Source organism: Anarrhichthys ocellatus, unplaced genomic scaffold (assembly GCF_004355925.1).
Source record: "Anarrhichthys ocellatus isolate YVR2014 unplaced genomic scaffold, GSC_Weel_1.0 scaffold1283, whole genome shotgun sequence".
Lineage (NCBI taxonomy): Eukaryota > Metazoa > Chordata > Actinopteri > Perciformes > Anarhichadidae > Anarrhichthys > Anarrhichthys ocellatus.
Window position 1 is genome coordinate 1 of NW_022281257.1, and position 12130 is coordinate 12130.

Below are 12130 nucleotides of genomic sequence, written 5' to 3' on the forward strand. Positions count from 1 at the left end.
TAATTTGGGTCGTGGCTTGTCATTAAGGGGTGAACCACCGCCCTAAGTCATTAGGATTCTCAAAAGCATGAATGTCTGTACAAAGTTTATGGTTATAGATTTAGAAAACAATTTTAAAAAAAGAAATAGGCTTTTACATACTCATCCGAAGATTTCACCTGAAACTGATATCCAAGCCCTACCTGTGAGCTCTCTAAGGTTCCTGGCCCCTCAATTCTGTGATGTAACCTTCCAAATCCAGCACACGGGAAACTGAGCGGTCTTCCGTTCAGGTGAGAGGTGCCTGTGGATTCCAGCTGAAGTGGGTGCTCGGATCGAGTCCTGTGGGCATCTGCAAAGTGACTGTCTTTGAGAAGCCGTGTCTCAGGGTGCATTTGGGAGTTTGACAGCGTGCCCGTAGAAGATGAGATGGAAGACGACAAGGGAGAGGAAGCGGGGAGCCATGAGTGACGTGACTCTGGGGGGATGGGAGGAGGACGCTCAGGGGGAGGCGGTGGAGGTGGGTCCCTGTGCGGAGGAGGTGGGGCTGGGAGAGGCTTGTCCTGCTTCCTGGACATTCCTGGCGAAGACTAGAGAGGTGGAGAGATGGTATGTTCACTAGAATGACAGAAGACAATCTAAATAATTCTCAACTCATTTCTAAATCCCACCAAACTTTTTTCTGTTTTATTATTGATTTTGTGTTAAATCCAGGAAGACTAGCAAGCTACGTTTTGTGGAAGCTAGATGTACTGAGGTTGTAAATAAAGAATATTTATTTATCAAACTATTTAACCTTTAGCTACCCAGAATAATCCCATTGAGATTTTGAATCTCATTTACGAGGGGGTCCTGGCCCAGATCGCAGTGTAAAAGTGCTATGCAAGCACCACATTAAGATACAAACACTGGACGTTAAAAACAAAACAGCAAAAAGTTAAAAATAACATCAAATGTTGCCAATGTTCAATTCCACAGCATGAAGAGAAGCTATTTATTCAAAGATTTTGGTATTCGGTATGGTCACATGTCTTCATGGCACGCTAGAGAGTGAGATATAAAACTGTAACTTTAGGCCTTGAACAAACCATTTCCACCTCTACCAGCTACTACCAGCTACACAGAATAACAATTGTCACATAATATGATGTCTTGGTAATAAAATAATAAAATAAATAAATAATGATATATCAAGATATTTGTGGCATTGTGCAGCCTAAATGTTGGGTTGTTTCTTCCTTCGACCTACAACTGTGTTTGTGTCCTGTGTTCAAACCATACTGTGAAGCACTTTCTAAATTTTCATGACTTTAGTTATAACTTAAGTGATTATCAGCAAGAAAATATTAGTAAACCATGTTTCTCTGGATCTGCCGAATGCTGTGACTGACCTTCGGGGAGACGGTGGGACTGGCGGATGGGGAGCGGATGGCGCCCTTCTGAATGAGGTCGAGTCGTGGCGGGACAGGGGGAAGGCCGAGGTGCTGGACACAGTGGCTGAGGTCTCCTCCGTGGACCTTTCTGTGTTGGTTGACAGGTGAAGAGCTGGGAGACACCATGGGCGAGTTCTGACGCTCTGCACAGTGCTGAAAGAAAAAGTACATGCTTTACATATACTGTACTTAAACAGGTGTTTAGTCATTTAGGACCAGCTGTTTTTTTGAAGCTTTTTAAGAGCTGTTGGTATTTGTCCAACTGCTAAAAGTAAAATTCTAAAAGTAGAAAGTGAAAGATAAAAGTAGAAATCTTTCACTTTTACTAAAAATTAAGAATAAAAGTATTTGATCAAATCCTTAAGACCAATGCTCTTAAATTAAAGAGAGCTTCAGAGGGGTCTTAATAAGAGCAGACCAAGATGACTTGAGTACAGAAACAGAGATGAGAGCACACCATATAATTCATGTTCTGGACTGACTGTACAAAATCATTGGTCATCATGACTGATGTGTTAGCTGATATGTTATATATAATTTTTGCAGATCTATTTGATTTTAACATTTTATAGGAAACTACCACATTTTATTTTTTGCATTCATCAGAAGTGCAAACAACTAAAATAAAGATGGCACTGATTTTGTTTGGTATCACTTTTCATGTGTTTCTAAATTCTCCTTATATTTTTTCTCTAGTGGAGCTTGTCTACCAGAAATTGCTCATTGTTCCAAACATCCTGTTATCTAATCCATACTGTAATATATCGTTAATATATTAGAGGGGAGTTTATTTCAAGTTTTAATTTATACCAGAGATATTAAAGATTTCACACAAATAAAATATACTTTTTATCGCTTAAAATCACATGTTTTTGCAGAATAACATATCAATGAATTAAACATCAGGATTAAGGAAATAATGGACAACGGGGCAGATGTACATGTAGGGTCAATCCTTGTGTCTTATTCAGTCAGTGAAGCACTCTTTACCCGTAAAAATGCATTAGAGCATTATTAAGTGTAATTCTTAGAAGTTTGACAAATGAAGCTCCAGCATAAGTTCAGACAGGAAGACTATACTCTTGCATGCCTAAGCCTGTAGTTCATTTCTCATACATCTTTCAATCACACTCATTATTTCCCTGCTGTCAATGTTCGAGGCTGTCAATCATGATATCAGCTGTTTAGATCAGCTGGTCTCTTCTATCCAATAGCACAATGAAACAATGACATGGTTAGCCAATCATCTTGCTGCTGTCTCTTTAAATATGATTGTCTCTCTACCTTCAGTACGTTCATGGTGCCGTTACACACCCCTCCACCTCCCCATCTCCACCCGATCGTCATCAGATTCATCAACTCATTCTATCATCAGCCACCACCAGGAGTGGTGGCTGATGATGTCTGTGGTGTCTGGACTCCACGGGGGGGGTATCTTGCTGCTGCTCAGAGCAGACGCCCCTCCATTACAAATCTCCCTGTAGAGTCCAAGCACCACAGACTCAGTCAAGATAAACTATTATCTGTTCTTCATCTGATGATGAATCTCTCCTGATTGAAAAATGGCCCTGGACTTTTTCCTGTATTACTAGTAACAAAACAAAAAACCTACCCATCAATAGATCAAGTCTTTACCTTCCTGATGTTGGCCAGTCCATTCATGACGAGGCAGTCCTCTCGGTCTTCCTCATCATCCAGCTCCAGCAAGGGGCAGCTGTGCTGGTCCAGGAAAAAGCACCTGTTACCCTCATTGCGTGGGTCAAAGGGATCCACAATGATGGGCTCTGTGCCTTTGATCTCACAACGACAGAACGGACAACCCTGACCATCCGATTCCTGCAACAGATAAGGGAAAGAGTTTGCATGAAACAGGATATGTCCAGAAAACACACACAGACAAGGGTGTGGCGTGACATTGGTAACCCCATAGACCCCATAAACGTAGAACATGAGGAATCACTTGGGCCGTCAAGCAGGAAGGAGGTTCCTGTACACAGCTGGGATACGCATGGTTAAGGTTATGCGCTGCACTAGTGCCTTGTATCTTACTCTCATTTCCCTGGACACTGGACACGTTTGTGTAGATCCTCTCCAGGGAAAACTGTTTTGCAACTTTACAACATTCATTGGCCACATGTACATATTCCACATGGCAGCTCCTGTCAAACAGGGGTCATAAATAAGAGGATAATAGAGGTTTTGGCTTTTAGTGTATCTCACTCCACTGACTCAGGGGCTACAATCAAAGGCAGGCAATATTTACAGAGAACAAAGCTGCGTTTGTGGGGGCCATATGGTTGGGGACTTGGCACGTGACGCACTCAAGGCATGTTTGAAATTGAATCCTAATTAGAGTGGGTGGAGAAGGGAAGGAGTGGGAGGTTAAAAGGAAGGGAACCCAGACAGGGGAGGAGATTATGTGATAGTCATAAACACTGAAGAAAACCATACTGTTTAGCAACAGACTCAATTGAAGAGACAACCTAAAACAAACTGCTCCTGAACTTCTTTCATGGTGAAGGGGAAACCATCCAGCACCATCCATTCTGCTCTGCGATAGATAGAATACTTTCCTTTTGTTCAACAGGGTGTTGATATACTCACCCCTGACTTAGCAACTTGCACATGTCCAGACGTCAAGTATAAAACTGGGCTAAACTAGTTAAACAATGAATACTTTTAGATGTCAAGTTCACAAATAACCATTATTTCAAATGAACTATACTAACATGTTCAAATATACTGTAGTGGCCTCCTATCATATGTCATTTTGATGTCTAAACACTTAAACCTGCATTGGCTTTTTGCTTTGAAGACAAGCTGTCAACATTGTCCTATCATCACTTCATAAAGTTAATATTAATTAAGTTAATATTTTGAATGTGTTCCCTAACAGTTGCCTATTTATCGACCCAGTAGACAGTGTGAGCAATGACAGCATTCACTTAATAAGTAATTGGTAATGGATTCACCTAGCAATAGTCCAATATGAATTCTCTTTTTAGTTCTGTTTTGGTCTCCATCATGTCCACTCTCAAATATTTGGCTCCTTAGCTGCTAAATACTAAATAGTGAACAGAAGTTGTGAGCCTTAAAACCAAAACAATGAGCTAATAGATACTAAAATGCTCAGTAGAGCTAAAGCTTTTTGTACAACACTGATACATATTGTTTGTATGCATTGGTTAACATCAAATATAGGTTACTGTTCAAATTTAGAGAGTGAGCAACTGAGACGGCTGGAGAAACACACCTTGAGGTAGTGATTAAACCTTCTATTCTGTGCCAGGAAAGCATCCAGAGATGTGTTATTCAACAGAATTGAGTGAAATAATGAATATGAATATATATGAATGATTTACAGTAAAGAATAACTGTGTGACAAAGTGGGCTGCACTTATCTGTGGATCTGACTTTAATCTTTAATTGCTGTTGACAAGGCACAGAATTTATAGACAAAGAGTAGCCTTTATGCCCGTACTGCAACATGTCAGGACAAACTGACATGTTTTTTACACAAGAAAAGATCTCACATCTAATGCAGAAATTACAAGTCTGCACAAAATATTACAAATTTGATGTAGACAGCCTTACTCGAAAAACTGCTCTTTTTTTAAGGGAGTCTGGGAACGTCATCTGTGGGCAACAAAGGAGGCTACTGTTCATTGTATTTGTACATTTTGACATGTTTACTACCAATACAATGTGGTCTCCATTTGCAGATTTAATGTGAATAGTCAAATTTGTGAAACAAACATCTGCTGCTTATTTTGGCAGATAAGACAGACTTAAGATTGTGCCCCTGCTTTGTTTTTGTTTTTTTACATGGTCATTTAATCCATTGTTAAAATGAAGATATTGATTAGAGCAGCATTTAGGTTGGGTTAAGTTTGCTCAGATGTCTAGATGTTTACCAGAAAGTCACCAAATATGGAAAGATTACAAGGTTCAAAGCCAAACATTCTGCCTCTATTTGCATCAGGACAGTGTTGAATTCAGACATATGGCCAATGGCTAGAACAAGGGCACCCTCTCACACTGTGCAGAGATCAAAAACAAACAGGATGTGGAATTACATAGATCATCAGCCAGCTGTGAGTGAAGAGAGTATTTCTGATCCACCCCAGCTGACTAATATACAGAGTGAGAGGAAAGATAGGGAACCACCACTGAGTCAATGACCTGAACTGACCAGTGCTGGGTTACTCACTGCCATTGGGTAGGAGGGTTCCCTCTCTCTATGACTCATTATGTCATCAATGGGTAGGAAAATACTTCATTCTTGAAGCACACACACACACACACACACACCGGCAGACGTCACTCAATCACTGACTGGGGTTGTGGAGGGGTCGGGGTCACTTGAGTTGTCATAACAGGAAGTATGACGAACAAACACTGGTAATGCGGGTGCTGCCAAGTCCCACGGTTTACAGAGTACAGGACTGAACTTTGGAAAGACTGTGTTCATTTACTAAACCTACAGCTATGTTCAGAGTAAAGCCACCCAAAAAAAGCTTTCCAGCTTTATAGGCATGAAAATGAACCTCTTGAGAACAGAGCAGCAAGCCAAACACTAGTGTGTGTGTGTGTGTGTGTGTGTGTGTGTGTGTGTGCTCCAAAAGCTCAAACACTTAAATCAGAGTTTTTCAAGACCTTTAACGTAAATTCTGTGGACCATATATCTCCATTTAGTTAATGCTTGGCAGCCCCTGTAGGGACTCTTGTGATAATTGTGACCAAAAACATTTGATTGAATGTTTTGGTATACTTTGAGTTTTAGGTTTGTTGTTTTTTAGAAGATTAGCAAAACATCTACGAAAATACCACTGAGTGTGACTTCCTGTGACTTCAGCACAGCCTGACTGCTTTATCACAGAAGCTACCGGAGTGACTTATCACATTTGCATCAAAAGACACTGTTTGGTAAGCAAAACATAAAGTGCAATGCATTTGAACATGTTTGAATGGTATGTGTTTCATCATTTTTACATCAACTCCTCTGACTAACACAATGCAAACTAAAGGCTCATGATAAATGGAAACTATTATAGCACTGACTGACTGAAGAATGTATAAAAGCGTGACTCATTGTCCTATGAATCATCTTCCATGGAGGATAGAGTCTCTGGACTCCATGCCAATGACTCATCAGGGGAAGGTAATTATAAACACACTTTGCTGGCACAGATTCTGAGCACAATGAGCACATCATCAGTGCCGGACAGTGTGCTCTGGGATGCACAAGTCACAAAAAATAGCACTCCGCCAGAAGTAGAAAAACACATGCAGAATTACTGGAATATACTGTGTGCACACGCTCAGTTTTCACATCCGCTACTGACTGTTATGTGGAAATTTGATTAGGACAGACGCAAAGACACAGCGAGGAAGTGAGGGACGGAGGGAGTTCTTTTCTTTTTACCATGTAACTTGCACTGGAGGCTGAAAGCTGCTTCTATTATTCATTCGTCTTTTCTCATTTATATTTTTTATTAATTGTAAAACCAGATTCAATCCTACTTGTAAATAATTCTAAAAAACTGTTGGCGAGAAAAAAATGGCAGATCTCACATGTGAGGTTTTCATGGACAGAATATTGCAAAGAGAGACAGAGAGGATGTGATGATCAGGATGTACAGAGACTGGCATTAACCTACAATATCCCACGTGCATGTGTAATGGCCAAAGCCACTGTTGGGACTCATCACTCAAAATAGCAGCTGAGCTTACTTTTGATGCATTTGAATGCCTTTTTGGGCTACAGCACCTACATAATTTTGGTGACCCGTTATTATCAATATCTATTGATGATTTCATGGATTAAAATTTGATCGATATTAAGCACCATCTTTAATATTTGCAAACAACCACACCTGTGCCCCCATGCACCTATATGTTCAAAGATTAGATCTCGAAATGAGTTTATGCAGTATGGTTCATTACAATACCTGCCAGGCCGTTAGACAGGAAGTACACATAAGGTGACCGCAGGGTTCGATCTTGACGTCTTTGTCGTTCTCAGCACAAATCTTGCAAAGCTGGAAGGTGGAGCCCATCTCACAGTACAGCTCATACTGCTCCTGTTCAGGCAGAGCAAACTGCTGTTAGTCATCAAGTGATGCACGTATCAAACTATACAAGAGAACATACACAAAAATATAAAGACACAAATACAGTATACATACAGTGCAAGCGTCCCACCATGCCACGCCATAATGTTGAACTCCCATCACTAATAAAGAACCGGACCCAACCCTCCAGAGGTCTGGAGAAATGTTTAGAAACCTAACAACTAAACTGACATTTTGAAAAACATATCCTGGATGATTTAAATAGTGTTGCACAAAAGGTTAAGCTGTTATGACCATAGAGTTAAAATGATGAATGCTTAATGTACTTCTTCTTAGGACTTAACAAAAGACAACCGCTGCGCTGAGAGAATGCGACAGCACTTATCTAGGCTACGAAAATGATGCAAAGGTGGCTGTCATTGACATGGATCTGCCGTAGTGAAACTACAATGTTTCAAAGATGAACAACTAACAGCACGTGTACCATGTGTACGTAATTTGTTTCGTTGACTTCATTACCCATGTTGGAATTTAAATCAAAAAAGGAATGTAGACTAACAGTCACAAAACAGAAACAAATTGGTTGTTGGTCATGTTGATTGTTTTAGTGAACGGACGAATGGCGCGTCGCTTTAAATGTTGCTGACACAAGGAATTGTTGAAGGCATTAACTCCTTTCCCTTGGTAACAGATGGTCCAGTGTTCCCTATGCTAACGGAGATTTCCTTAGCTTTTAGAGAATTCAACCAGCTCTTATCATGGCTAATCTCGACAACTAGAATCCATATACACATAATTAATACTTTACCCCCCAAAGTGTATTGTGATAATGCCCAGTGCTGACCACATTAAGTAGTGATGCAACGGCTCAACAGGCTTACGGTTTGGTTTGTACGTCATTGTTTTCGGTTTTAAATTCTTAATTCTATGACCTTAAATTGTTGAGGTTAATACTGCTGTCAAAAGGGGTGAATGGTCTAATTTTCAACTCAGTTAAGGTAAAATCTCTGCAAAAAAATCATATGAAAACAATTTATATATCCATATCTAAAATCCTCTCGTGTTCACCGACTCTCTCTGCTGGGAATAAACTTCTCAAAATGTCACAAAATCAGAAATTCCCAGCCACACAACCGTAGCTGAACATTTTCTCTTTGCATATTATCATCCTGTCAGCCTTATAGAAATATGCTTAAGACAGACATCATTAATAATTAATAGTAGGTGGACAGTAAAACACAAAATGATTTCTCTGAAACATCAACACTACAACTGATTGGATGAACACACCACTAGCTACGCTATCACTGGTCATTTTTAAACTGTGATGGCACTTCTGGAAATATCATCAAGTTCAAGCCTCACTGAGCACAGAGATCCCTTTCTGAAAACACTTGAGACAAAAAAAAGAAATGGAGTAGGATGATTGCTAAATTTGATGTGTTTTTGAGAAGTGTGTTTTGATCTAAGTAACGCTGTTCCTGAATTGGTGGATTTCATGTGCTACATGTTTGTAGCTGTCGCTACATCTGCCCTGGAGCTAGAGTGGGAAATTAGCCAACCTGGCTGAACTGGCACATTTACAGAAATGTCTAATAATGCTGTCCCTGTAACTTTAAACTGTATAAATACATTTCACAACACATTTCATGTCTCTTTTTTTGATCTGCAACATATTTGGTGAAGTTCAGACAGGTCTCAGTAAACAGTTTCCACACTTAAAAGTCATAAGGGAGCCTAAGCTTACATGATGTATTCTGGCTTTGGGAGGCTAAGGAATTCCATGACCAGTGGGAACCATGAACATTACTCTGCTTATCCAGATGGAGTACGTTTTTTAGACACACAAACAAACCCACTTGTGTCACTTTGATGTGATCATGAGGCGTTGGCTCACATAAACCAGTGAGGTCAGGATTGTAACTGCGACCATCAGGAAACAAGTAGCTGCGAATGAAAAAAAAAGAAGGTTTAATTAAGCTAAGAGTAACAAACACACAGCAAGATATTCTACACATGCAAACGTGTAAATATCTCAGAAATGTGCAACCTTGTGTTGCATGACAACAAATTAAACTTGAATCCGATGAAACACAAATACTCACAATGAGTAGTAGAACCAAAAGCAGTAACAGTAATAGTTTTACTTTGAATGCTTACAGAGACATTACTGAATCCTCACTTCTAACTGACACAAAATATGATTAGATGTTACAGAAAACAAAATCACTATCGGTCTTAAATGTACAAAAAAAATATATGAGTTCGTAATATCTCTCTCTGCATGGAATCAAAAGTAATCAGCAATTATTACAGAACTGAGCAGAAACCCTTCTCCAATTACAGTCATTGTTGAAAATGAACTCAGCATTTACAAGCCCGGTTATAAACACAATGATTGACATTTGAAAGAGCGACTGATGTGAACTTAACTTCCCCCAGAGTTTCTGCCGTCTCCCTGCTTGATCAAAAACAGAGGTGCTTCAACCCCCCCTCCCTCCCTCCCTCCCTCCCTCACTCACTCCCTCTACAGTGGACTTGTAAGAAGACACAGTCTCAGCCAGCTATGATTGATGGCTGAGAAAGCGAAATGCTACACACTAGATGGAGGAAAGCATGTTTGATTTGTCTGGGGTCCTGTTAAACTATCAGGTATGATAGTTTAAAAAAATACATGTTTTACCTAGGAAGTGGCTTTCAGAAAAGAGCCTTCAAGAGGCACCACACTCTGGTCTGGTGAGAGACATTTGAAGACCATGCAAAACAGATGTGACTGATTGAGACACAGTTGATCGTATTTCAATTGGATACAGCACATTAACAGAGTAGAGTTTAGCACAACTGATCAATATACAAAGAGAGAGTGAGCTAGAGAGGAAGAGAGTGTGTGTGAGTATATGATAGGTTACGTACAAGCCCTCCCTGTAGCCATCAATGAGGGCCTGGAACAGCGGTTTGTTGTGGGGGATGGTCTGCAGTATGTTGCTGTCATTGGTCACATAGCCGATGGCCCACTGGCCCAACCGCGTACAACTCAGTCTGAAGATGTAACTGTTAGAGAGAGAGAGAAGACAGAAGTTCATTGTTCACACACACAAGCTGCAAAACCAAACAAGTAGAACGAATATTAATGTTTAATATATATATTTGCGTTTCTATACGTTTGCATATTAGGCCCTTCCGCGCTCACTTACACACAGACCAACACCAACACGTTTCCTGTCCTGTCATTATCTGCTCTGCTCGGCTCTACCATGCTTGCTGTGTGTTTTTAAACAAAGACATGACATGTTTTATGAATATATACAAAAGTAATAAGTAGCTTTGGGAAGGTTGTTTACTGACAATGGACTGGGGCTCAGAGGTGTGACAGCAAAGCATGACCTGTTTCTGACACGTATATAATCCCAAATGCAAATTTGGCAAATTCATAAACATTCTCTATTTATGACTGTTATCTGTTGCCTTTGAGCCTGACTTCTAAGGTTATTTGCTAGGCCTACCAACTTCGTAAATATTCATGAGCATATGTACAGGCCGAGGAGATCAATAGTTATATCCATGAAAATTGGATCCTGAAACGGCACATTGACTTTCAGACCTGGCTGTGTGTCTGCATACAGATAACAATGGGGAGGCTGCGGGTGACTGGTGGGAGGGGTTCAGATAAGTCAAGGGCAAACAAACCTGACTTATTGGATCATCAAAGAGGCAGCAGAAGGTTATTATAGTGCAACCCCAACATCAATCTAAACAATTTGAAAACCTATTTCGCATCAGCTTCTTATTACAAAGAACACGGTTCTACATGAACACACTATTATCTGCTAAAGAAAGATCCGTTTTGGTACAGGTACAAGTATATCTTCTGCTGGGCCTTTTTGATGATTGTGTCGATGTTGGACACCCACTAGGTCCTGGGAGATTGTGGATCCCAGAAACCTGAAGGTCTCCATAGCGGACACAGAGTTGTTCAGTATGGAGATGGGGGGCAGTGTAGGGGTCCCCCTCTGAAGTCCACACTGATCGCCACAATTTTGAGGGTATTCATCAGAGTCCCCTGTCTGTATGCAGACTCGTCACCTTAACAGGTGAGGGAGATGACTGTTGTGTGTGTGTATATATATATATATATATATACACACACACACACTGTATATGTTAACACACACACACACACACACACACACACACACACACACACACACATACTGTATATATATATATACACACATATATATGCATACACACACATATATATATATATGCATACACACACAGATATATATATATGCATACACACACAGATATATATATGCATACACACACACACGTATGCATACACACACACACAGTATATATGCATACACACACACACAGTATATATGCATACACGTACGCACACAGTATATATGCATACACGTACGCACACAGTATATATGCATACACGTACATATATATGCATACGCGTACATATATATGCATACGCACACATATATATGCATACGCACACATATATATGCATACGCACACATATATATGCATACGCACACATATATATGCATACGCATACACACACATATATATGCATACGCATACACATATATATGCATACGCATACACACACATATATATGCATACGCA

At 40.1% G+C, this 12130-nt stretch overlaps 1 protein-coding gene across 1 annotated transcript; it reads right to left on the minus strand.

The window, feature by feature from the left end:
- Positions 1-12: 12 nt before the first annotated feature.
- Positions 13-11637, minus strand: LOC116377464 (E3 ubiquitin-protein ligase CBL-B-like). The gene is made up of 6 exons (XM_031839107.1): positions 10400-11637; positions 9346-9433; positions 7364-7495; positions 3048-3248; positions 1371-1565; positions 13-569 (listed from the first exon to the last, which is right to left on the minus strand). Exons 1-6 carry the CDS (start codon positions 10567-10569, stop codon positions 114-116), a joined length of 1242 nt encoding a protein of 413 aa, XP_031694967.1. The 5' UTR covers positions 10570-11637; the 3' UTR covers positions 13-113.
- Between the last annotated feature and the right edge of the window lie 493 nt (positions 11638-12130).

Bases quoted from the DNA above. Each gene is read 5' to 3' on its own strand.
- LOC116377464 (XM_031839107.1), bottom strand. From the start codon at position 10,569: ATGAACTTCTGTCTTCTCTCTCTCTCTAACAGTTACATCTTCAGACTG. The intron at 9,434-10,399 runs GTACGTAACCTA...TTTCATTCGCAG, and splicing joins GATGGCTACAGGGAGGGCTT to CTACTTGTTTCCTGATGGTC. The intron at 7,496-9,345 runs GTGGGTTTGTTT...CTGCCTGAACAG, and splicing joins ATCACATCAAAGTGACACAA to GAGCAGTATGAGCTGTACTG.